This window comes from Chroicocephalus ridibundus, chromosome 1, assembly GCF_963924245.1.
Source record: "Chroicocephalus ridibundus chromosome 1, bChrRid1.1, whole genome shotgun sequence".
Lineage (NCBI taxonomy): Eukaryota > Metazoa > Chordata > Aves > Charadriiformes > Laridae > Chroicocephalus > Chroicocephalus ridibundus.
The window spans coordinates 138,050,368-138,078,162 of NC_086284.1; the positions used below are offsets into that span (position 1 = coordinate 138,050,368).

The following is a 27,795-nucleotide window of genomic DNA, read 5'->3' on the forward strand; positions in this document are numbered from 1 at the left end:
AAAGCACACCAAGCCAAGGCTTCTCCATCTCAACTGGAGCGGGGCGGGGGGGACTACAGGTGAAGACTTCACCCAGCCATGGACTCCCTTAGCAAATCACTACAAGTCTCTACTCCTTTTACTGCAAGCTGGTTCTTCATCTGCACCAGTTATTAGACCCTACCCATATTACGGCCCCAAAACATTTTCACTACCATTTCCCACCACTGCATTAAACCACCTGGGAAAAACTAGAGTGGAATCACTGATGACACATTTAAATCCACCTAAAATCTCAGTGAACACCAAAAACGCTCCTAGGCTGTTTCACCGTCAGCATGGCACAGCTGCTACGGAACGTGAAGGGAGTAAGAAGTGAGGCTGGGACTGCTCCAGACACAAATTCATACAACGCAGCTCAAGCTCCATTTCTTCTTCTTGCTCATCTAGCTCCCGGCTTCCCTCCCATCACAAGAGCTGTGTTACAAACCTGTGTTACCAACTGTGATCCATCTGGCCTTATCCACAGTTAGAAAACAAAACCAAAGAAACCTCCAGCAATGAACTTACACTTTGACTAAAAACGTTCTCACAAAAGCTAGCTAGCTTTTTCCAAGCCTAGCTAAACCCCCAAGCTCAGCTCATTCTCATACTTCATCTTCGCAAACTAGTCTGAAGAACTGGAGGCAGCGGCTTAAATCAGTATGTTATAGACTTTTCTTGACTTTTTTCACCCACGAACAGCCAACCAGTAAAGGTGAAAGGCGCAAACCATAGTGAAAGTCCCCAGCTATTTTCTCACGTTAAAGCACAGAGACAATTGGAATTTTAAGTGAAGAAAGAATAATTATTATCTGTTCAGAACAAGGCACCTTTTTATCATCAAGGAAGTGAAGTATTAATGTGCTAGATCTGCCAAATGCTATGTTCGCTATTATTACAGTTTGAAGACGTGAAATAAAATTATTCAGGAATAAGATAACGTACTGTTTTGTCAAGGCTTGTGTTACCATTGCTTGAATTATGCCTATTCTTTGGATTTTAAAATCTGTATCTTTAGTAGATGTAGAAAAAAACCAAGGTAATGGCCATGTCTGTAACAGCCCGTTTTATCTGATAAACAAAACGGCCAGCAAGCAGTTTTCAGAACAAAAGGTTTATGAACAGCAATTCCCATTCAGTTGCGTCACTTACCAAAAAAAAAAAAAAAAAAAAATCACTTGTCTATATTGTTAGGTAAGTGATTTTAGACAATTATGACAATGCTCATCAGAAGAACATGAGGGTGAGGTTGGACTGTAGGGGACGGGCGGGAGGGATGCTAAGCCAAGGCACTGCCCATCCCAGAGCCATACCCCCTGAACTGAAGGGCCTGGGCTAGAGACACAGTAAAGGTTTGGCTCTGACATTTTCTATTCCTGTTAGCTGGATTTCCTCCTCCTTGCTTTACAACAGCTCTGTTCAGGAGCGCAGATGCTGCTTGCTCAATGTATCAATGGAACGACAGAAGGAGTTTGCAAAAAAAAATTATCTCACACGCTTGCTAAATTTTCTTCTGTGCAGCATAATGTTTTCCCCTCTGTTATAGGAAACAATCCTTGAATTCATGGGCATTATATGCCTCTCAGATTAAATTTAATGTGCGATATGGTGCCCAGCAGTTCCTTGAGAGGTTGGGGGAATAAGGGGTAATCAAATATTGGTCTTTGGTTTCATTTGCTTAATCTTTATTCCTTGGGAAGTTTGTTGGCTGCTTTCTGGAACCTCTCTCTGACACAGCTGGAAATAAAGAAGCGACTCTTCTTCCTGACAAAGAAACAGCACAAGCACAGGAAAGATTTTACATCTGTGCTTTCTTTGCAAAAGACTACATGGGCAAAGTTCAACAACAAGAAAAAAAGAATTTTCCCAGCTACGTAGGGACTGGCCTCACTTCTGTATGAACACTGCAACAAGAAATTAAGCAAGAAGTTAATATGCAAAAAATCCGAGATTTTGGGAGATGGAACCCACGCTCTGTCATCTTAAGTGTAAGGAGCAATTTTTTATTTTATTTTTGTTCTACAGCTCTGTCAAGGCAAGCTTGAAGTGATTCAGATTAGATGCTTCAACACTTCCTCTGGGACATTCATCACTTCAAAATCATGTTTCTTCATTCTACTCGTGCTTTCCTAGTAAGATGTTGCTTCAGCATCTTTACAACATGAATTACAAGCACAAAACTCTCAAATCGGGTAAGTCTGACATTATATTACCTGTCTTTACACAGGCTCTCAAGTGAGTCCGCCTTTCCTGTGAATATATTTTAACGTGGTATTAGTATCATGAGTGATCTGACTTGAAATAACATGAAATCAGTGACTTGTTTCAAATATTAATCTATCTCCCCTGCCATCTTCTATTACCATTTCAAAAAGTTAGTAGCTTTTCAACAAATCTGGCTTTGATTTATGGCACTCACAATAGGAAAAACATGTTCTAGATCAGCCTATGTTGAAAAATGCTTTAAAAAAACCCCACAAACAAACAAAATCCATACCAACAAAACACATTCTTGTATCCATCCTGCTAAACTAACAACTTCTTCTAGAATAACAGCATCCATGCATACGATTGCTGAGTTGTTGTGTCATTATGAGCCTAACTTCTATTCTAAAGAACTGCACTCATCATTATTTGCTTGCATTGACTTAAAAAAACATACCTATTTATTTTAGATAGATAGGCAGACAGACAGACAGATAGATAGATAAAAAAATAACAGCACCTACAGACGTGTAGAAAGAAGGCATTTATTTCCCATGTCTCTCTTTTCTAACACAGATTATGGCCCCTATGAGTCCCCAAAGCTGAAGTCCACACACAGTCTATATGAGGAGCCTCTTAAGAGAAAAGCCTTTAAGCTCTGAGACTACCTGTACGCTTCTGCTGTAAATGAAGCAGACCATCCTCAAAAAACAAACTTTAAACATTTAGAGTACAAGCAGGAATGCAGAATAGAAAACTGAGTCTCAAAAGAAAGATGGGACTGGTTTAGTTTCAAATTCTGTAATTTGAGGATGACCTTTGCATCAAGGGAAATTTCATCTTTAAACCTCCTTACCTACCTCAGTTGGAACAGAGCTATTGGCAGCACTGGGCAGTTTGTTTTAATAAGAGGAAATACACTTTTTTTCTGGAGCTAGTTTCTAAACAACACCCTTTCTCCCACCACTACTGCAGCCTCTGCAAATAATAAATCAGTCAGAACGGCATGTTGAAACTGTGGGGGAAAAAATATCTACAGGTCATCGACAGAGTTACTGGGTTAATAACATTTCACTGAAGTCTTAGATAAATGTAACTGAGCCCTGGAAATAGATGACTGACAAATAACTCCAAAATATTCTCCCCTAAATGGCTTGTGAACCGTACAGGTTTTCTGTATTCTTGATGGTGAAGCTGAGCTGAAACAGCTCTGTTGACCTTCAACACGATGAAACCACTTCTTGTCTATTCGAATGTTACAGACAGAGGAAGGGGGAAACGGAATAACTTTTATGTATTATACATGTATCCATAAAATTTTGCTTGTGTTTAAGAAGATGCCTCCCCGGAGGCTTTTGAAGTTTTTCAGTCTACTTTTTCTGATATTGATGATTTAAATGGAAGGCTCTTCCATCACCACTCATGCAATAGTTTCGTTACATCTGAAAACCTTGATGGTCAAGCAGGATAAGCAGCACAATGCATCTCCTTCTTCAGTTTTAAATACCCGGTTGCTTCTGTCATGACTGCTCATATGTAAGTCCTTGTATCCTTTGGCCGGTAGCAAGTAGCTAACAGTACTCAACGTCTGTCTTACTTGTGTAATAGGCCCTAATCAAGTTTGACAGAAAAAAATCTTTGGGGATGATGACTTCCATCATTATGGGAGCAAATTAAAGCAATATGAGACAGAAGTAATTCAAAGCCTTATCATCCAATATATTTTTCCAACCTGAAAGCAAAAGATATCAAAAGTAGCAGTGGTAAATGGTAACGGTCAGCCGGTTGCCCCTCATGTTTCTGAGACAAAAATCAATTAATTAAATTCTGCTAAAATTTTAGATGATACATCAGAAGACTGCAAAGTTCTGCAGCTGCCCCAAGGTAACTCAGCTCTTGCTTAGGTAGCTTGTTAAAGTGAACAGGCTGGCGAAATTATTTCAGTTCTAACCGAGTGCCAAGCATCCCCTGGCTGCAGCACATTCAACGAACAGCAGTACCGCACGGCATCCCAGTGCTGACTTGTTCTGCTCACTTCTCGTGGCCGTGACACACAACAGTTTCTACGAAACCACGTTACAGTGCCAAAAGCTGTCCAGTGGTTTTGCAGCCCAAGCCCTCGTGTGTGCAGCAGACAGCCCAACACCTCCTAGGTCTTTTCAGCACAGCTGGCGTTTCTTGCTTACAAGCCTCCGTATCCATTAGCAGAAATCTGGCAAGATCCGGTAACCTGCTCAATTACCCTGTTGCTATGGTTCTGCAAAGTGGTGACTACAGACTTTCCTTTGATCAAGACGCCACCGTTTCCTAACTATGATTGTGATCGTAAAAAGTATGATTGTTAAAGGCATTTTGGTATCAGAAGTTTCAGTTCCCTTCTCAGCCAACTCAGGAAACAAAACAGGGCCAAACCCAGAAGGGATGAAAAAGTTTCAGCAAAATTCCACAGTAAATGTTATTCTTTCTTATAGATTCACTGCCTAAGTCCTCATATAAATAAAACTCCCAACTAACTTTGCCAGCAGCAGGAAGAGGAGAGGGAGAGAAGATGGGATTCAGGTGGCAACAAATGATAGCCAGAGAAATGTTACTGATTTGGGAACAGCTACCTTTCATTAAGGGAATGGAATCCATCCAGATCCTTACGACTACTTAGTTTAACCACCATCAGAGACAAATCCTAAATTAATACAGGGGAATAACTACTGAGAACCACAAGCCTTTACATCAGCTCATTTCTGTTACGTTATACGGAAGCAGACCTGGAGTACCAGCTGCCATGCCGCTGGTAAACCACTGTGGGGGTTTGCAAGTGAAAGGCCAGTTAAGCCCTAAGGTCTCGATTTGAATGCTTTGTTCAGAGTTGTAAGGTTTTACTGGTTTTACCCAATGCTCAATAAAACCATTCCAGTTAAATGATGCCATAACAGGACATAAAACTGGGGGGGTGTGGAAATGGTAGGTGTTTCCTATGTTTGTTCCATGTTATGCTCATTTCTCCTCCTCCTCCCTGTCTTTAAGTTTCCTTCAAATGGGTCTAACCACTCAGAGATGTAACCAATCAAAATTAGACAAGACAGTTTCATGGGAAACATACTAATTCTGCTAGAAAAAGGGTTGGTAACAGAGATGAGGGTCCCAGCCACTTTCTCCAACTAATGGAGACTGATCCTAAAGCCCAGACGAGCAGCCGTCCACCTTCGCACTAAGCAAACATGTTTTTCAACCAAGGAAATTTGAGAGGCTGCACAACCAAAGAATCCCACCTGCCACCGGTGCCCATCTCATGGTGGATCTTCAGGCAGCTGTTGCTGCCCGAGATCTCAAGGATTCCTCTTGCGTTGCTGAGGCCCATGTGGCACCACTGCTTGGTCACACCACCAAATCCACAAGCAGCTCAGCCCAGCCCGAAACTACTTTTCAGGGGGAGACACTGATTTGAGGCTCTGTGCTGTACTAGTGCTCATTTCCATAGGGCTTTCAAGAACTTCCATTATTTTTTTCATTTAATTACTCCTTTTGTCAAACCTTATTGAAGCTGACCAACAAGCTTAAACATCTTTTGTGGGAGACAGACAACATGGCAACTCCTATGAACTTGGCTTCCCTAAAATTTCCGGCTAAGAAAAACCTATGGAGTGTTTTATACAGCATCTCCGTAGATCCAGCGGGCCCTGCAGCCCTGCGTGCCTCACACGGGATGCACAGAAAGATCCTGTCTTGTGCTCCTGCTGGAGATGTAAGAGACAGTGAACGTGTCTGGTTTTCCACAGGTCATGGAATCTGCTGCAAAAGCCCAAGGACAACACACACTGGTAACAGCAAACTTCGGAATTTCTCTTAAGTGCTATTCAAATCAGATACTGCTCCTTTTCCCCCCTGCTTTGGATTCTGAACGTTCAGAAAAAGCCAAAGGGGGAAATGGGTTTTCTTCAATGAATTCTTGAAAACAGACCAGAGGCAACTGTCTTCCTTTTCCCACAAGACCCGATTGTCTGCCAGTTCGTCAGCGTTAACTCAGCATCAAACACAATTATTTCAAAGCAGGGAGTGGAAAAGGTCTAAGACCCAAGCGAGGAGTCAAAAAACAAAGCCTACATGTATGTACTAGGAAATGATTGCAAGAAGGAGACTTTGAAGCTTGTGGATTTGACAGACGATTCCATCACCTTCATTAAACCCAGAATTTGCTTCTTTATTAAAAGCACTAATTATTCATAATTTTAGATAGCCATATACTAATATATGCTACATTGGTATCCCTTTTTAAAGGAAAAGAAGAATAAAAAAGCAGGAAAATTTGCAACTGCCTCTACAACATAGTATTTAGACCCTGTAATTTTACGTAAGCCTTACCAAACTTCTGTATTCACCAAAGGTAGGCAGTGGAGTACATTCATGTTTAGCTTTTTTTTTTTCTCCTTCTCCTAATAGCAATTCAGAATTTGTTACTGTAAATACTGGTTAGTGCTAGGCACCTAATGCAACCTTACTGAAATCTACGCTAAAAAAATAAATCAAGTTTAAAAAGCACTACAGCAAAGACAAAATATACAAAACTAACTTTAACATTTACTTTGCCTCAAATCAGATCAGAGGCTCTTCGTGCTGTGACTTAACAGCACTTTCACAGTCACATTCCCATCAAACATTAAAATGTTTATCTAAAAGCTGCAGTATAGATTTTTCCTTTGCCGTAAGGAAGGAAAGTTGTAAACTTTCTGACTCACGAGTTTTATGGATCTACAATGTTTCCACTCTGTTTAAACGAGCTGCAGACCTCCACAGGCCATTACAATTCACGCATTCCAGCTCTGCTCCGCAGGGATGCTTGCCATTTTCCATTACATACGCTCAGGCTGGAGAGCCCGGGGAGGAACCCTGCCATCCCCGTGCCCGCCCTCCCCTTCCCGTCCCCTCTCATCAACCACGGGGAGTCCTTCCACCGGAATCAAGGTTTCACCGTTCGGGAAAGCCAGGGGTGGTTTTTATTACGGCAGCATTCAGAAAGTGGCCCCCGTTATGCCAGGTGTTTTACAAGCACAGTAGCAAGAAAAGCTCTTTGCCCTGGAGGGTTTCTGCCTTTGGTAAGACAAGGTTAATAAGCAGGTTAAGCAAACAAGGCTTGCGGGGGGGGACGGGGACGAGAATGGGGTCAAGCCCCCCCTTCCCACCCAAGTGGCATATAGAAAAGTTTGACTAACAACAAGTAAAGCGAGCACACAGGACACTCACGCTTGCCCTTTCTGCCTTTAAAAAAAAAAAAAAAAAAAAAAGACGCCCTCATCGTGATTTCAGTCCATTAAGTTTCACAAGCATCCAGAGGTATCCAAAACAAAAGCAAACTTTAACAAGTTATTCTTGGGTTTGAGAAATGTTATGAGAGCTCCACGCTAGTCAAACTTTGCTCTCTCTCAAAAGACAGCAAGTGGACACGCATATGAAAGTAATAAACTCCACTCCCATTCTTCAAGTGCTTAAAACAATCACGGCACTAAACGAACACTCCAAACTGCATTTTAAGTACAAAGGGTGGGAGGATATTCGCAGAGGACTGGCTGTAGCTGAGGGTACTAGTTTTTCTGCGGCCTCATTAAAAATTGATGGAGAGGGGGACTTTTGAAGAGGGCAATTTGGAGCCAAGCTGCGCTCTGGCTCTCGTCTCCTCCCCACCAACACTGGCCGACCTCCACGGGTTACAGGACCACTTAGGGAATGCCGCGCTCCCTCAACAAGACTTTTACCTCTTTCTTTAGAGACTTGCTTCTAATGGTATCAACCAGCCAGCGCATCAGGAAAGCCGGCATCATTGTGCAACTATCCTTCCTTCTCTAAACGCTGGCAGGATATTTAACAGCTTGTTCTTGCTACAATTTTTTAAGCTTGCAGATAACTCGATAATTTTAATCGATGACTGCCATTTGAAGGCGTGCTCTTCTCCTTGAGGCACCCTGCAAAGACTTACAAGGAAGGCTTGGAACTTCAGTTGGCCACAACCAAAAATGATTGTGCTCCAAATCCAAACGTTAAGAGGTGCTAGGGTGTTAGACAGGAATTTAACAGCACAAACCACAGCCACCTCATGCCACCTTTCAGGCCATGCTGGGTATCCTCCTATTTGCCGAATGGGACTGCAGAAGCAGGGAAAAAAAGCTCAGTTTTGCAGCCCTGGTCACTTCAAGAGATAGAAATGACCTATCTATACCTAATCTACCTACCTATAAAAGAATATTCTTAAGATCTCCTGCTCCTCTGCCACAACACATGGTTTTTCTGGTGACAAAGCGGGGAGAGAACACTAGGCTTTTTTTCCATCCAGCTTTGCTTCAGGCAAGTAGAGACAACACAATGGCAAATGTACCCTAGAGATACCAGCATTTTTATACTAGGATTCCTTTAAATGGACTCCCAATTTCAAATATTTTTAAGAAAAATGCCAGTATAAACAAGACTGTAGAAGAGTTCCTGCCTTGTTTCCTTCTCCTTGCGTCCTCCAAGAGAGTCTTCCATTTTGTACACACACTTGGTTAGGTGAGGGACAGGTCAGGGGGAAACAATCATTTGGGAAGTTCCAGCAAAAACATACCTTTTGCAACATTCCCTGGCTAATCACTCACTATTTTGTTTCCAGGATCTTTGCCCGATCTCACTGAACTCATTGCGTTTGCTGTTTCTCTACATACTCAGCTTATGACTTCATTCATTGTCCACTGCATACGTCACCTGCATTTGGCATTGAATACAAAATTAATAATTTACATCTTTCAGCTTATTATGGTAGCTTTGTGCTCTGGAGAAGCTTATCAGAGAGCTCTTGTGAAAGCAAAATCCATTAAATCAGACTATTGCTGACACTTCTCATAGGCAGAAGGGTAATGGAGATTAGTAGGCAATTCACCACGTGGGCCTCAATTACGTGTCACCACCACTTTTTTACGTGGTGGCTGTACCCACCGTCCAACCACGGTTTTGGGAGGGGGACGTACAGCTCCCCCGCTCGGTGCTCAAGTCAGATGCGGGCTTCACGCTGGGCACCTAGAAAATCTGTAATTCTCTACTAGTGATTCCCTGATTCATACAGATAACTTGTGTAGAAAGTAGCATGTAGATGTTTATGGACGCCTTTTCAAGACAGCTCCCATCTGACTTAAGCGTGAGAGCAGTCGTTCTTTCCCAGCAGTCTTTACTTCATCCATCGAAGGATGGCAGCTTCGTCTCCAACCGTGAAGCTACAGAAAGTAGACCATTTTCTACAGAGAACCCTGATTACATTCACAGATCAGGTGGATGCTACTTAACAAGAGGCACGGCTCCAAAGGAATACAGTCACGTACGGATCTACACCTCAGCACACAGGCACTGGAGGATAAGACCGTACAGCCAATTCTAGAAGCTCACAAAAGGCTTCCAGTACATTTAACCCCACTTCTGCCCATACGCTTTACAATCTGGTACATTACATAAGTTTTCCATATCGGTTGTTCTCAGTGGCATTGAATACCACAGTGCACCAAGTCTGAGTGCCAATTCAGTGACTGACAGAAAAATACGTCCTTCATGGTTCGCTGGCAAAACACACTCTGGTCTTACAGCACTAAAAAATTCTAAAATGTTCAGTGAAACTGTTTCTATGATCCCGTTATTACAGCACTCTGAAGTTCAGCTAGTCCTTCTTGGATATTTACCGTTGCTCCACATCCACCTGAGTACAAGAATTCTTGCTTTTGGTTTCAGTTCAGAGCCAACAGTGTTTCTGCATTAGGCTATTACAATTTTTAATGTCAGGTTGGAAATACAGAAAGGTAGGCATTTCTGTTTTTTTTCCGAAACCCTTCTGTTTAGCATGAGTCTTCTGTACAAAAAATAAAATAAAATAAAAAATCCACAAAATAAAAAGCTCTGCTTCACCTTCATCACAGGCAGCACTTGAAAGGTAGCCATCATGAAGACATCTGTGCTTGCATGAGTAGGGGTAAGCCAGAGTTAAGAAGTAGGGAAGAGCAAGTGTTTTAGCAAAGTAGAACCTGAACCATTTTCATTGGCATAGTGGAAGAGAATGTAAGCAAGACTCTTGGCATTTACCACCTTAATAATGCTAATTCATCAGGCAAGAAATAGTAGTCTCTCTTAACTGTTTCTGCAGAGCAAGCAGAAACATCATAAAAATACTGTAACTAGGAAAAGTAGACTCCATAAAAGTAAATCCAGTTCTCCAAATCTGGGAAGAGAAGGAAGCAAGTCACATCCCTGTGTTTAAATCTTATTTACCTCAGCAGAGTAGGTGCAGTGATGGGACTGGGATTAAACCTTCGGTACCCACATTTCAGTGTTCTGTGCACTGTTAAAAATTAGGAGCCAAAAGAAATATTTAAATTCCTGAGAACATTCCCCACCAGATTATAAATATTTTTATGAGGTTAGATCAAGAGCTTTAATTAATTGGTAAGGGTTCCTTTGAGGTCTTTACATTAGTTACGTCAACGAAAAACAACCTCCAGGGTATGCACAACCTAAATAAAAAAACACCTCACTGAGTGCTCAGTAATGGGGGGAGGCAGGAAGAACAGATGCAGGAATTTCAGATATTTGTTAATTGCTCCTTATTCTATCCCAACAAAAAAATATTTTCCTACCCCGAAATGTTTATTTAAGGTCACTATTTTAAATAAGCCAGATTGAGTGGCATAGGGAAAACTCAAGTCCAAAGGTTTTTCTTTTTAAATGGTGCACTGACCCCTGGTCTCATTATAGGCCATAAACGTTTATGAGCATTCGTCATCAGCTTGCTGAGACAACACATTTTATCTCGTTTCCTAGGGCCTCATATCAATAATCTCCGAGGAACTTTCTGTAAGACCAAATCTAGCACCTTCTCCTTCACCCCATATCCCAAAAGGTTTCTCGTGCGTATGTGTTTATTAAGTAGCTAGCTTTTTAATAGATGCAAGAAAACAACAGGACTTTGAAATGTATTTTCTTATGTAAGGATTAAAATCAGAGCAAATTCATATAAGAGAAGGAAATGCTAGAGAGCTGAAGGAATAGACCTGATGTTAATTATTTTACGACCAATTCATCTTAGTTGGGTATGTTTGCTGAAATAACCACTTACCTGTAACAGATAGTAGTAAACACTTTCCTTCTGTTTCCCTTTTGTTCTTATACTCCTCTACTACTGGTTTTAAAGCCATCAGTTGTTTCTGCATTCATAAATATCCCCATCACTATCTATTTAACCAAAAATAAGATTAAATTCTTAAATCTAATCTTTGCTAAGAGAAACGCATTTGACATGCTAGACTAAAAATCCTCCTTTCTATATAAGGAGGGTTTTAACACATTTAGATTCCCTTCCTCTCCCTCTAACACCCAAACTAATACTTACCAGCTGCACGTCGCTAAGTCCACCTCAGCTAACTAATGTGCACAAGTATCTTGCATGTGTGCTTTACGTTGCATTTTCAGCTTGAACAGACAACTGCCACATGCTAGAGATAAATACAATTTAAAACAAAACAAAGCAATTTCTCATAGTATCGTTAAGACACATGCAACTGGTGTTTGTCCAGGCTATGCACTGGGGAGCCGGGTGGTACAGTCCATTCCTACAGGAGCCACAAGCAAGCGTGGGGATGGAGACACTCTGGCCACCTCCATGGGGTCCAGTAGAGGAAAGAGAAGATCAAAGCCACGGCTCACTCAGCTAATCAATAGAGGGACAACAGAAGGAAGAGAAGTTTTGAGATCTTTCCTTTGCTTGGCCTTATTAGGGATCTCCCCCCCGACTCTGTTCCCTGCTATGAGGTCTAATTCTTAGTTATTAGACAGCTGTGTCTCTTTCCACCATGGAAATTAAGTTGCAAAGAGTCTGTATTGCTGCCCGGAGCTGTAATATGCTTCTGGTTATTAAAAAAAAAAATAATCTCAGGACAGATGAGCAGAGCTGGGTATTCAGGCAACAAAAGGATTTCTTAAGAGGCATGAACCGCTTCTAGACTGGCCTATTTTTTAAATAACAGTTTTAAATTTAAGAGAGTATTAACCACATATTTCAGCAATCTCACATTAAGCATTTACTGTGCCTAGACACCACACATTCACTTGGTGGCTCATGTGGAAGAAGGATTACTTAATCTAATATTGTAGTCCGCGGCCCGCAGGTGCAATTCTTTCCAAGACAGCAAAGAAAACGGAAGCACTGAACATAGGTAAAGCAAAACCCTACTTAGCTTTCTGTAAGTACAGCTCTCACGAGCACCAAACGAACCTGTCCAAGTGCAGAAACTATTCATTTCCTCTGTAGTCACTTTCAAAATAGCTTGGGAAAAGTTCTCGCAGTAACACAACCACCTCCCTATCACTTTCATCGGAAGTCGCTACAAACCACAGTGAAACCTTCTTGCTCAGAGGAAGCATCTCCCTGGAGCCCTTTCCCTTTTCCTCATCATTATTCAGTCCCTGACCGTAGTTTTAACATTTCAGAGACTATGTATACACTTCATTAGATCACTGATCAAGTCACTGCAATGGATTTCCTACTTGTATTCGTCATCCCCTCTTCTTTCAGCCCTGGATCTATTTCATGCCCCTCCTCGTTCCTTCTTGTGAACACTGGGTCTACTGTTCCATGACAGAAATAACAACACAAGCACACGTTAACACCAACAAATCCTGTATTATAAGGACTTGAATTTCTGTGGATGCTTTGACCTGGGATTTAAAAAAAAAGAAAAAAAGGTGGGGATGAGGGAGAAGACCTAAATAGAGTACTACCACTCAAGGAGCTGAAGTTTAAAAAGTCATACAAAATAATCTCCATAACTCTGGGAGATCGTTTCTCTTGTTCTTATTGTAGTAATTACCAAGGAAGAAATTTTCCTCCTAGCACATACAATATTTAGAATACCAGGGAAGCACATTTCCTTCACTACTTTTGACCCTGAAATAGGAGACATGTGCATCTAAAAAACCCTGTATTGATCAATTTCCATTTACACAACACTACTGGTGTCACATATGCCCTGCAAGATGCAATTTCTAAGCATTATACGTATTACGAGTGTCACTATACGCATAAAGGACTACAGAAAAAGCTATGCTATAACAGAAGTTTATACCAGCACTGTTGCAAAATTGTGTACACATCAACTATAACAACAGCATTTTCTTTCTTCTCTTCATTCACGCGTTTTGTTTTTTTTTTTTCTTGGTTCATCATACCTGAAAGCAGATACACAGAGCTGAAATTCTTCTCCAGTTTGCCCAGTAGCACAGTAAGAAAGCACTCCGATGACAGAGAGGTCACATCTTTCGAGCTTTGGTCATACACCACCACTTCCTGCTTGCAATCAATTTCAATCTGAAACACAAGTAGTTCAGAATGAGATACAAAAGAGGAAGATGATTAAAAGCAGCACTTAATCACCTGCATCAGGGTTCCCACATATTTGCTATGCAGCAGTTCAGATATACAGATTTCTTACGTAGATGTATGTAAAACAGATTTTATTTTACACTTAATTGCCTGATCCAATTTAATTCCTTTCAGAGTTTGTAAATTGATTATTTGCTCCAAATTGAAGCACACACTGCAAATTCCTACCATTAAGTAATTTTATGTCACTTGTAAAATGCTTTACCTTCAGCTAGGTTGGCTGGTTTGTTTAAAAACTACGCTTTTTAAAGGAAGGCCCTACCTCAGTTTCTGCTTCTGTACAGCAGTACAGAGACCTTAAACTGCCTATAGCCATCTATACAACTTTATGTATAAAATGTGCTCTAGGTAGTAATAATAATAATAATAAATAATAAATATATAAATAAGTAATAACAATAAAAGGCTTCAGTTTTTAATATGTCAAAGCAAGAACATAATAAATTATTTTTGTAACCAAAACATTTGAAACAAGTACCAATGGATTAAAAAAAAAAAACACAACAAAACACACATAGATACACATGAAGTTGAAAAAAGCTTAGCTATTTTCTTTTCACAAGTAACACTATTTAAAAAAAACAACAACAACCCACAAACAAAACACCAACCAAAACCCCATCAAACTACTCACACGAAAAGTATTTCAAACAGCAAGTAGCAACCAGGACTGACAGAGCTACAGTTTCTTTGCAAACTCTACGACCACTTGCTAAGCAATCCCTGCCACCACAGATCCCACAGAATCCTTCAAAGTTTAGAATGAGAATGTTCCCTGCCTTAATTACATACATTTAAGGGACTATGCTTTGCAAGACATACAAGAACCCTGAGAGCATTCTTTCTGAGTAATTTCTAAATCCCTCCCCATTACTCTGTCACTTAGGGCAGATCAGGCTACAAAGAATCCCCAAGATAAACTCAGCAGTAACCAATAGTCTCTTAAATCAGGGAAGAGCTCGGCAAAACTTGGTCCCCCAATTATTTTTTTTTTTTTTTTTTTTAAAAAAAACACAAATACCTAAGGGAAAATTATTACAAGTTGCTTTCCAGGCACTGTTTTAAACAAACGCAAGGTATAATAGGAAAATGCCCCCTACCTTGTGTTTTGCTGAATGCTGAATGAGCTCTGTAATCAAAACTTTGTCCTGCTGCAGCCTCCGCTTCATGAGCTTGGAGCAGTTGATGTTGATGGCATCCAAGATGTGGGACGTATTGTATTCCACAAAGGGGCGGCTATCAATCAGCAGCAATTTTTCTGTACCACTCTCCAGCAAAGCCACCAACTTCTCGGCGACAATGAGTTGAGTCCTGATCATCTCATCGGCCATGACAACAATAAGGCCTCTTTCACCACCTCCCTCTCTAATTTACGGCGATGATGTAATGGCTGTGTACTCAAAGGCTTAGCCACACCATTGTACTAGAAGTGTGTGAGGTCATGCTGGTAGTGACTGGCAAAAGAAAAGTTAAACCCATTTTCAGAAAGAACTCTTCAGCTGAATGTCTCCTCCTGCTTCCAGTTGATGTGCCGTTACAAAGGGTTCATTCCACAAAGCAGCCCCTCACATCTGATTCATCGGGAGATGACTATGGAGTAGCCATTTCACTACTCAAACAAAAGACGCTTTCTGGCTGCCGCGGCATTACATCATTCTTTACCTTTGCTCCCACCCATCAGCTTTGCAGTGGACTAAGAGCCTGTAAGAAAGGGAAGATAAAAAAACAAACAAACAAACAATCAAAAAAAAAAACCAAAACCAACAACCATAAACCAGATGAGACCATGAAAGTTTGCAGAACAAAACATTCAACTTTGAGGCTAACTGCACAGTGGTATCTACCATATAATAAATAGACTCCTGAGAAGTTCCCCTCTCTGCCAAACACCTAGAGAGAGTATTTGCAACTACAGTCTCTGAATCTATTCCAACGATCCTGCCGGGACAATTATCTTGTATTTCAGGCAACGTACCCTGTCTTAATTGCAGACTTTTGTTGCCACTAGCTCTGCCTCTTCACGAGAATTTGTTAGAATATAATTAAGAGATACTGCCCTAAATCATGGTATTCCTCTCAACAGCAAAACTAATTAGATGCGTTTCGGCACTTCACCACTTACTAGGAAGTTGTAAAATTAGTTAAGATCCATTTTTAAAGTTTAACACGGTGGAAAGTATTTCACAAGCCAGCACTGCAAGTCGGGGAACTGAAACCGTACAAAAGAAAGGACGAAACTTCCATCCGCCTCTCTCCTTTAAGAACACGGTTGAAGAGAAACCAGAAGAACAAGATGCTACATCAGGACACAAGCATTTTATTTGAATTAATCACCAGCCATGGAACAGAGGCCTCGTGAATACGCCACTGAAAGGTAAAGCAGTGAGCACTGTCTCTGGCCCGTCTGGAGCAGATGGGACAGTTACATGAGGTACATTACACTTTTCACACATGATAAACAATATCCGAAGCAAACCATACTTGCGTAAAATTAGATCCTGACAGCATCCAAACCGCATCAGCCAAAATGGCAGCAGCTGCAGAGCAGTGAAAACACCTGACATGTTTCACCACCCGTTTGTATTACTGCCTCACAGTTGTCCTAGGCTTTCCAGAGTCTCCCAAAATACACTGTGGTGGAACAAGTCCCTGGAGGAACACACTCCTCACAAAGGAGCCACCACGGGGCTTCACCCATAAGGGATTTGGCTGCACTTCAGCGCATGCAGTCCTGCAGCTATAGATCCAACAGAAAACACGAGTCCACTTGCTTTGCTCCCATAGTTCAAAACTCAGCCTCTTAGTGCAATCATGGGTATTTACAGATGACAACCGTCTACGTAAGGGTGCAAACAACAACTCTGGAAGAAACACAAGCCACATGTTCAGCTGCCTCAGTAATCAGCTCCAGCGAGAGGAGACAGCTGAGGGTGGTGACTTCTTCAACCGAGGTGGCAGAGCTCACAGGTCAGAGCCCGGCCACGAAAGGACAAGCCTGACGGAGCTCCTCACCTCATCAGAATGGCAGACTGTTTGAAAATGACCAATCTGGGCTCAAATTGGTTCAGGGTACAGCCAGCTTAGCAAGAAGCCACATTTCTCCAGTTTGCGTGTCTCACTCCATCCCATTCCCTTTTCCTGTTTGGGGACACGATTTTAGGTCACAAAACTATGCAACACCTCTTGCACAAAAAGCAAAGCGTGCCTTCAAGCGAGTCTTGTGTCAGTTGGGGCCCATGCCACCCAGCCTGTGACCCAAGCAGCCTGTCCCCCTCTGCTTTCTGCTGGCTGGGACAAAGCAAAATAACACAACCGTCACAAAACTGAAGTGGCCAGATGAAGAAAATAAAAATCCATTCGACTGACACTCTTGAGGCAGCGAAGCATTTGTAAACTGAAGCAAGTTATGAGGATACACGCACATACAGGTACATAGGGGGATGATGATTTTATATATATATTTTTTAAATAGTTTTACATCACAGGGTTCAGCTGGAAAACTCAGAGTTTACTTATAGTGTTGACTTGCTGCTTCAGTTTGAAATGTTTGTTATTTATCTTAATTGCAAGCAGAGTCATGAGTTCAAACTGATTTATAGATAGTTTATTGAAAGTCCTGTTACAGCAACAGGTCAGTTGTGTTTAGCAATGGGAAATCCCAGGTCAGCAGATGTTCTGCTTGTTAGATATGTTATACAAATCTAATAAATTAAATTCTGAAAAAAGTAAAAACTTTAACAACCCAAAAAAGAAAACTCAAATAAATTTGTTTTGTGAGACTTTCATGTGGCAATACAAGAAAAACACTAGATTTCACATAAACAGCCATTAGGTTGACAAAATGTGATTTTCGATTTCCCCTGACTTTGCTGCTATAGAGCCAGTGCTTTTAAGCTTGTCCACATAAATGTAAGCGTATAGCAGTAAAATGCATATTCCTCTAAGCTACAAAATTTATTGGAAAAACTACTATACCAAGATTAATTAAACCTATTAGAAAAACCCAACCCTGTCTTTGCAACCTGGTTGGCAGGTGTGCTCCCCCTCAAAGAGCAGTCATTATATATTTGAGCCCTCAGGCTCTCGGTAGACACACTGGAAGCTATCAAAAGTCTATGCCATTATGCAATGAGGGGGGGAAAGTGAAACTTGATAGTTGTGTCCATTGTTTGTTTTTTTTATTTCCGAGAAAAAAGCATTCTGCATTTTTTAATTGTTTCTCTTAACATGTCCGGTCGTGAATTTTGATTCTCTTTTATTTGTATCAAAGGCTGCCAGATACCAAACCCACTGAACTCAATGAAAACTTTTCCACTAGCTCTAGTGGGAATTGGCTCTAGCTCTTTTGTGAGCTAGACAGTTTGTTCGTGAACTAGACAGTTTGTTTTGATGGGTAAATTGCTGACTTAAAGTCCAAGTAATAACAGGAAAATAAAGCAGCTGAGAAACTACAGAACTCTCAAACAGGCTGTTAAAAATACATAATCTTTAACTTGCAACTTTCAATTTGGGTATATTTCTTATCTTCTAAATGCTTACTGCTTGCTGTCCCAGCCTTCACTCTTGTATGATGGAAGGTTTCATAAGACCCTTAAAAAGAGCATGTAAATAACATAAGGCAAGTGGGAAAACAGTCAAGAATCCTTTTAATTAACACTATTACCTTAATGTATAGGTATGTGTTAGGTTTCTGAAAGCATTCTGCCCATGGCTTGAAAGTAATAAACTTAACAGTAATGTCACACTGAGTTATTCTGATTGAAATCCTATTTTGACAGAAACAGCTCCATTGGGCAGGGGAAGAACAACATTTTTATCAATTACAGGTTTTTGTTTAAAGCCTTTCTGTTCCTGGTACTATCAGACTTTGGGACTCTCTCGTGGGACCTATCTCAACAAGAGAAACCGGCAGCCTCCTGCTTTAGGTAAACACTAGAGTTCTCCTCCCCTTCCTGGTAGCTGCTCTTATCATTCAGCTACTATGAGGTGTTGAAATATCTGTTTAATTTCTAATCATAGTTTGTAAAAAGCTAAAATTCGATTTCTTGACTGTTCTCTTTCTGCTGTGCTACTTAGTGACTTAGATCGCAATGGTATGTATTGACACTGTAGTGCCACATAAAATGATGCAATATAACGCTTTGCCCTAAATAGGCCGTTACGTGGCTGATCTTCAAGCTAGGAAACCATCTTAGTCACAGGATGTTCTACACTGAAATCAGGATTACCAAAAATTGATCCGTAATCGAGCTATGAGAATACTGCATGAGATCACTCACATACATGCTGGTAATACTGCATGGCTTCTTCCTCCTTGTAGATGGACTGCAACACGTGGCACTGCTTGTTACCTCTTCTTTTAAAGAGGAGAATAAAGCTTTTAACTCACTGTAGAACTAAAAGGAACTGTTCCACACTTGCCCCGTATTTTTACAGTTTCTCCATACTGTTTAAAGAAGCAAAACAACAAACCCCCTGCTACCTGCTATCTTCCATACAAGCAACCATGGATCTCTAATATTTCAGGAAGAAAATTTTCACTATGAGGGTGGTGAGGCACTGGAACAGGCTGCCCAGGGAGGCTGTGGATGCCCCATCCCTGGAAGTGTTCAAGGCCAGGCTGGATGGGGCTTTGAGCAGCCTGGTCTAGTGGGAGGTGTCCCTGCCCATGGCAGGGGGGTTGGAACTAGATGGTCTTTAAGATCCCTTCCAACCCGAACCATTCTGTGATTCTAGTATGTATGTGTAATGCTGCCACAGAACTACAGGATCCCTCTTTGCCTCAGGGATTCCTGTCCCCATCCCAAATAGCTCAGATGGAGCGAAGCAGTGAACCACATAACTGGAAACTTGGCACTTAAGTTGTGTGTTTGATCCTTCAGTCAAAATAACTCACATTTTATATGCATTCCTAATTTCTACTTCTAGCATTTCAACTCCTTTATGTCATAAAAGGATGCTTATTTGAGTTATCTCAGGCTTTGGCTGATACTATAGCAACTATTTTTAAAGAGTAGTTAGAACATATGTAGTAAGAACATATTTTAAAAACCTCTCAGAACGACGCTCTAGTTCTTCCTCGGTTAACAAACCGGCAAAGACCCTGTAGAAGCCTTGCTCTGAAAGACTTCTACCTCGCGTAAGAAGATAACCTTGAAGTTGAACCTTGGTGTCATTAACGCCCTGCAATTTTGCTCCCAACGTCACTAAATGCCTGCTTTGGCAGGTGCCTGCAGCAGCGCTCCCACATACGTCACTGCTGCATGGCACAACGCCAACAAAATAACTTTACAGCATCTGAACATTAGAAGGTCCTGAAGGGCAGCTTTTGCGCACCCAGCCTGAGACACCTGAAAGAGCTGATTTTTTAAAACTCTGTATTTTTCTGCTTTCTAGAGGCAAACACATGCACGTATGAGAAAATTTCTATCCTCCCCTACAGTCAAATTCCCTCTCATGTTTCTCAGGATGGGCACGAGCATAAAAAAGAAACCAAAAAGCTGAATCAAAACGCAGAGGTAGGAGATCCCAAACTGCAGGATACATGCCACTGTCGGCACAACAGCTGTCTTCAAAGGAGTATTTGGCTTCGGTGTTACAGAGCTGGGAGCTGACAGTGTTCAATAGCCAGTGCCACCACCATCAGCACCAGTCCCTACCACCACTGCCACTCGTGACACTGAACAAACAAGCCTCCACAAACTCCTGCATCAGAGAGGAACTCCTGATGTAGGGATCACAGGGTGAATTCCCACTCCTGCAAGATGTCTTCCCCCCCCTCAACATCTATGACAGACACAGCATTCCCTCACCAACCTCAGAAAGATGGGAATAAAGTTGTCCTGGACAGATGCTTGTAATTTATGCTGCTAGAGGCTGAGCGACAATCAAGGAGAGAGAGAGGGCCGATCCTTGATCAAGTTGCTACCCATTAGTAGAGAGAAACACAAAGTATCTGTTGGAGCACTAGGCAAATAAGATTTCTAAGTGAAAGTGAGGAATGGCTATACTTCTGAATTCAGCAAGCAAGCCAATAAATTCTAGAGATCAAAAACTGCGTAATATAAAGTCTGGGGAAAAAAAACGTAAATGAGATTACAAGAAGCCTATGTCTTGCCTGCCATTGTGCAGAACACAGGAGTGAGATTACAAATGCTTGTGATTTGAAAGAAGAGCTCTGTTAACAAGGGCTCCTGTTCGTCAACTGAGAGGAATGAGGGTGTCTTTTGGCATTTCAGGGGACTCAAGCAAGTGTTGTCACCTCGTAAGCACACCATTTCCTCACGTTGGTTGGGGGTGGAAGAACACAGACCTTCCCCCACCCTCCCCAGCACACTCCACTTTGGTGCAAGAGTGGAGAGCAGAAAGGCAGTCACTCAAATAGAAACACGCAGTTGGGTTTTTTGTTTGGTTTTTTTCCCAAACGTCACTTATGCATCATGTTCATAAAAGAGAAGCAGTTTTAAGAATTTCACCCCAGTTTTCTCTGCTTACCTGTATGATCAGAATGGCTGCTCCCCCCTCTCCTACTTTCAGCACATCTGTACTTTAGATCTAGATATGCAGTCAAAACGGAATAGTTTTCTAATCCTTGTAGAAATAGCAGCCACATGCGTTTTAGATCGCACACTGTACATTCATGAAAAAGGCAAGTATAATCCATTGGAAAAAAAATACAAGGAGAATTTTTTGCTCCGTGCTCCATACCCCTTCATCCTAATTGACTAATTACTTACTAGTTCTAAAGAAAAGTCACCCCATTTCACTGTGCTCACCAATCTGAGAACCGAGGCATGGAGATACAGAGTCAGAAAGGAAATCAGCTTCCCATCAATAAGCTGCATAAAACACCTCCAGTTTAGATTTTTAATCTCACTCTATTTATACATCTAATACTGAGTGACCTTTTTACTACCAGAATTGTAAGATAGCTGGGCTAAGCAAGATGAATCGACCTGCCATTTAGATAACGGTATGACATTGGTTTTTATACAAATAGTGGTATTTGAAATAATATAGGCATTTCTACTACAAAAAACCCCAAAACAAAACAAACCACCAAACTACCACATTTTGGTGACATAGCCCTCAAATATGTGCAATATTCTTGCAAAAATTATCCATGCACCAATACCAACTCTGAGCACTGAGCCTGATGATCATCACTTGCATTTACCAAGAAGTCACCCCCTTTGACATTTACTGTTTAATAATAAACGTTTATTATGTGCTATAGCAGGGAAATTTGACTGATGGAATGTGAGCTCATGGGAAGCGTTAGAGCGTGCTGTTGATAACATTGCATCACTCTATTCAACAGCTCAGAGACTTTATTTGAGGACTCCTCTCTCCACCCATACAAGCAAGAAGCTCCTTCCATTTCAAAATACTTTTTCCTTGTAGGTTCACAGCGTATAGTTCTGTGACACCTAGAAGGAAGGCTTACCTAATCCACTCCAAACAAATGCAACGATACATAACATTTTTAGTTTCCTATCGCCTGGGACACTAGGCAACCAGGAAGTTTCAATGGATTTTTAAAAGATTACTCTCTCTGTATGATTTCCAAGTCAAAGCAACTGGAAATTCTGGAGTATTTTATATGAATTCATTATTGCTTCACATCAAAAGCAATTACTCACCTACATTTAAGTCAAAATCTAAATGGGCTGAACAGGGTGGTTCACATACAAAGGCCAGTAGAGGGAAATACCTAAACATAAGAAAATTAAAAAAAAATAAAAAAAATTCCTTATTACAAGTATAAGAAACCCAAAAAACCCCAAACCAGAAAAACCCCAGAAAATGGATTTCACACTTTCAGTGTAGTCATTTGCTGTAAAAGTCCCCCAAATACACGAAAACCTAGGTGAGAAGAGATCTATAAATGCTAGCATTCACTTAAATGGACAGGGTCGAAAATTAAAAGTTACATTATATTGATTTTCTAGAAGAAAAGGAGAAAAAAAAACCCACCCAAAACCCCACAGCATATCTCTCCACCTTCTTGAAAAAGAAAAAACGAAAAAGCTGGAGATTCTTAAAAAAACAACAGCCAAACAAAAAAGCCCAACCAACAATAGCCTTCCGAACAATTTGACACACCTCCCTGCTAGAAAACTAATCTGTAACTAGCATTCACAGGTGATGCATTTGCGTGATTTCAAGCGAATTCATAAACTCTTGTTCAGTATCAATATAGGAGATTGCCACAAGTCAGTCTGATTACAGCCTGGACAAAGACTAACAAAACAGAATGTCTCGGGTAATTAATCCCACCTCACCACACGCTAAAAAAGCCAACACTGAAAGCCAGTAACACTGGCGTCACCAATCATTACGTATAGTCATACCCGTACAACCTCTATACAAAGCACCTCCTGTTCCTACGTGAACAAATTAAATTATAACCTGTACATGAGGAAGTAAAAATAAACATATTAGTGTCAATTCCAAACTATTTCCTGGCCAGCTAAAAAACAAGATTCAAATCACCGCTATCAAGAGATGACAGCTCCACTTAATCACTGTAACATAAACCATGATAATAAATTCTTGCCAAGTGCTGCCTTACTATGAAATCCAGGAGTGGCGCCGAATCACGTAGTAAATGACATGACAACCATGAAGAGCCACGGCAGCAGAGGGCTGAGTGCATTACGAGAGTCAGCGAAGAGATTCACAACCCACGTCATCTCACAAGGAAAGGAGCTACAAGAATCACCTCTCTGTCTTTAGGCAACTGCTCCAAAAGCCTTGCAAACGCCAACAGTAGAACATGAGGCTACAGCCCTTCAGATAATTAACGAGCTGGCTACCCAGACCACGCTCTGCTCACTGGGACGTACACCTCGACTGGGACCCGTGTGTTTGTCCCTGGGAGGTCCCAGGCTGGAGATCCTCTCGCTTGTCCACCATTAGCATACTGGCGTACCTATGCGAGAGCAGCAGGGCAGAGAGGTGGATAAGAAGATCTGTTGAAGGTTGTGCCAGGTCCATGTCTCCTCCTGCTTGCTCCAGCTGGCAGACACCCTTTCGAGCCCCAGGAAGGGGCTCGGCAGATCTCCCTTGCTCCTTCCCCTAGTCCATCGGCAGACAGCAATGGAGAACAAAGAGAAAGCTCATCCTACTCATGGTATTTGTTGCTATCCCCTTTTCTAATCTCATCCCCGGAAATTAAAACTAAGACAAGACCCTATGATCAGAGACCACCTTGTGATAGTCCAAGGAAACAAAGTACTGGGACAAAAGGCGTCTCCTTTTTTGTTCCTTAGTGCTTCACATGCAGTTTCTGAAGTCTCTTTGAAAGCTGCTAGGTAGTCTTCACGTTCGCTACTACATGCCATCCATGCCTCTCTAAAGTCCTTACAAATAAACTAGCTACCACCTCAGGAAACTATATACTCTTTTTCCCACTTTAATGAATAGAAGTAAATCAGGAGTTTAAAGCAGCCCCCAGGAGCCTTCATTTCAGCATTGGGCGCAATTAATTCTGCTGAAGAGCGGATGAGAAACAAAGCATATACTTAATTTCAACATAGTTTACTGGGGGAAGGAGGTGTCACATCTTTAGAACAGGATCCACTCGTGATTGAAGACTGAGCTGCCGCAAATTCAGCCATAAGCATTAAGTGCATTTGGAAATTCCCTGGCAATGCTGTTAAAGGAACAGACATTTCCTGTAATTTTCGGAAACATTTTATATCTCCCCTCCTCCTTTTTAGACTTGGTGGTAAGAAGGGGGAGGGAGGGAGAAAGAGAGAGAGGATACCATGTTACCATTAAGTGAAATATGAATGAGCCACCCAAGTTTAAAGTGGAAACTTCAGTTATTTGTGCTTAGGAGAAAGTTTAAAAAAAAAAAAAAAAAAAAAAAAAAAAGTCTTTCATCATTAAGAGGCTAGGATTTTTCTGCTGACTTTAGGAAAAGAAATATACATCCTTTCAATTAGGGTGAATTACAAAAGGATATAAACTTGCCTTTTTACTTACTTCTGGCAAATAAGAAGTCCTCCAGGCCTTATTTAAATACCTTTTTCTATTTTCCAGAATTAGAAATGGATGCCTTTTTTTCTCCTCTCTTGCTCAGGGCCTTCCCTCAACTGCAGCTAAACAAACCCAACCAGTTGGGTCACACGGAGCGGAGCGTTCCTCCCCCAGCGACAGAGCTCTGGGGCATCAGGCAACTTAGAAGCCAGGGAGAGACTTGAACAGTCAAGAGTGACAGCATCCTTCTAAGGACCTCAGTACCTACCTCTCCTTTCCTAAAAACCTAATCTTGTATGAAGTATCTGGCGTAAAATTTATAAAATTTACAATAAATCACAAAATTATTTTGTTTGCCTATGTAATCCGAGTCTGAAGAGATCCAACCCAAAGCCACAGCACACAATGTAAAAATCCACAAACCGAATTAAAAGTGGAGGACAGTTGTCTATCCTTAGAAAACACACCACGAGTGCTATTTGGGTCTTGTACACCGAATGGTGAAGATTCGTCATTTAATTGTGACAACCGGCAAAGTCCACGCATGCCAGTCTCTACCAGCAACTGTATTTTAGCTTTCGATTCAAAGACACAAAGTACAAAAAGGGAAATCCTTAAATGGCTGAACTACTTTATAAATCCTCGAGCTGTTGAAATTTCAGCATATCCTTACTCTTTGTAGAGCAAGACTGCTTTACAGCGGACCCTTTCGTGACACCAGGGTTTCCATCTACTTACACAACCCGCACATCCTGAATCGACCGACCATGTTCTGCAGCTCTGCAGACCAATACGAACAGCGACTGTTGTATTTTACACGGTCATCTTTTTGCTGAGAAACAGATTAAAAGGAGGAGGGCTCTGAAGAGTAGTGCTAAATAAACACCAAGCACGGCAGTTGTAACAGTCCATGCTACTTCTTCAAAAGGCTTCCCATGAAAGAGGGTAAGATGGGACCTCAGAGTCTTCAAATAATAGTTAGCCTTTAAGTTTAAGGCCTTTTGCCTAGTGAGAGATGTTAAAGGGGGAGACGTTCAAATAATATGGGCCAGCAAATAAGTAGCCAAAAATTAAAAAAAAAAAAAAAAAAAATAAGAAGGGCAGCTCTGATCTGCTTTGTGGTCACTGTATGATGAAAACAGAAGGTGGATCTGAAGCCTTCGTACAAGAAACAGGATGGATTAAAGGCAGAGGATAATGATGGTAATTTTATTAGGGAAATAAATCAGAATAGCTTCTGGGCAAGGCAGGGGTGAATTTCTTGCAACAGACTTTTTAATGACTCTTCTCCTAAATTAAATTGAATGACTAAAGATCACAGTGAGTCAATCTCCTTTAAGAACAGAAACGCGTGAACTACTTCCACGGTACGGTACTCCGTGGGTTAAAATGTTCTGGTCTTTCACCCATTTGAGGAAATGACACCAGTTCTCCCGGAAGGCAACATGCACATTCAACCCCTTCACATCAGGGCATGAGAAAGTTTGGAAGGAATTTCTTCTATTTTTTTTTATTATTTTTTTTTAAACTGTCAACATTAATACTTTGTTTCTTCCTGCTTGTGGCTGAAAATACAGTGCTGCCCTGCATGCCTGTCCTGTCAGCTGTACAGAGAAACATCTAGAAGTTTAAAAAGACCCCAAAACTAATAAGTGTTAACTAAATCTGTTGTCAAACTCATTTAAAAAATTCCCTGCGTATTCAAAAAAAAAAAAAAATATTGTGAGCAGCGTATGCTACACAGTGATAAAAGCACACAGAAGCACCTTCAGAAGGGATGCTGGGCCAAATAAAACATTGACATTACACATACGTAAGTTCAGTCCTACTCAGTAAAGAAGGTAAGTTTAATTGGGTTTCTCCCTAACTGACATTTATATGGCAAGGAAACAGAACAGATGGTGGAAAACAGTGAGTCCTGAAACACGGTACAGACCAACCATCTCGAGGTGGGGGTTGAGAAGGAAACGCAGAGATAGATGGCTCCCAATTAACATGGTGGAATAATTCAAGTTGTTAGGTGTTCCCCAAAATTAAACAGTTGCAGTAATCCTGTGAAGAGGTCTCCCATTCTGGGCTGTGCAGAGTAGGAAGGGTTCCAGGCTATGACATGGAGTGACTGCTGAATGAGGCCCAGAAAATAAATTAACAAACTCCTAGATCCGGATGACTGGGACCCAAACCTCTCACCATGGTGTAAAACTCCTGACAGCTCACATGCTGGGAACCCAACATATTTTCATACCTAATTTGTACCCACAAAGGTAATTCTGATGGTCTGCTTACTACAATTGTTTTCAATTTCGAGTTTAATTGACAAGACGGTGCCAAAAGGGCTTCAGTTCAGGAGCACAAGCAGAAGCTACGATCCAGGTAATGCGCCCTGGTTCATCCTTCCCAAAGGATCCCAAGTGTTTCTTTGAATTTGAATCCTGTTACACAAGGCCTGCAGCAGTGCCAAAGCCACATTTCGAGGATGGTAACTACACAACTGAAAAGTGAAGCCACATATACCTTTACAGCTGAAGGAGGGAGCAGAGGGTGGCTTACGTTCCCCAGCTCTGCCTCTTACATCACTATAAGCATTACCGTTTAAGTAGAAGGAGCGACATAACCACAAATTATATCAATCCCCCATAAGAACAACCGATAAAACGTGACTGCCATTACATCTATTTTGCAAGAATTAAAAGGGACCAGGATTTTTTAAATTTTGAAAAGCACAAGCGAGCAATACCAAACTGAGGGAGTAAATTCTGTTGTTATTATCTGATACGCGCCTTACTCAAAGACCAGGGTCAACAATAAATATTTTGTAGCAACCTCACTGGGCCTCTAACAGGATTTTGAACAGCAAAGAGAAACAAAACGTATTCCCTCAAATTATATTTGTATTATCCTGTTTGAAGTGTGCTTACGTCTATGCACAGCCCCGTACAAGTCCATAAACAAGATTTTATATTTCTCCAGAATTTGTAGAGGTGCTCTGTGTTACAGAGTCCTTTAAAAAGCAACCAGAAAGGCATTGATTGTCGTCAAAGTAATCCCAAGCTAGGAGAGTTCAATATGCTTCTGCAATAACTGAAGTAATATATCAACAGAATGGATCAACTTCAGTGCACGCGGAGCCAACTAAAATACTTGGAAAG

At 41.2% G+C, this 27,795-nt stretch overlaps 1 protein-coding gene across 4 annotated transcripts in view; it reads right to left on the reverse strand.

Annotated features, from left to right (window-relative positions):
* The window catches only part of DUSP16 (dual specificity phosphatase 16), a 69,231-nt gene that overhangs the window by 17,441 nt on the left and 23,995 nt on the right, over positions 1–27,795 (reverse strand). For 2 of the 4 annotated variants that reach the window (XM_063355498.1, XM_063355481.1), the window contains exons 2-4: positions 22,303–22,373; positions 14,761–15,361; positions 13,447–13,585 (exon numbers count right to left, since the gene is read on the reverse strand). In XM_063355498.1, the coding sequence (XP_063211568.1) occupies positions 13,447–13,585; positions 14,761–14,991 (370 nt within the window). In that variant the 5' untranslated portion in view covers positions 14,992–15,361; positions 22,303–22,373. The remainder of the gene's footprint in view (positions 1–13,446; positions 13,586–14,760; positions 15,362–22,302; positions 22,374–27,795) is intronic. The other 2 variants (XM_063355506.1, XM_063355488.1) reach the window with 1 other exon arrangement.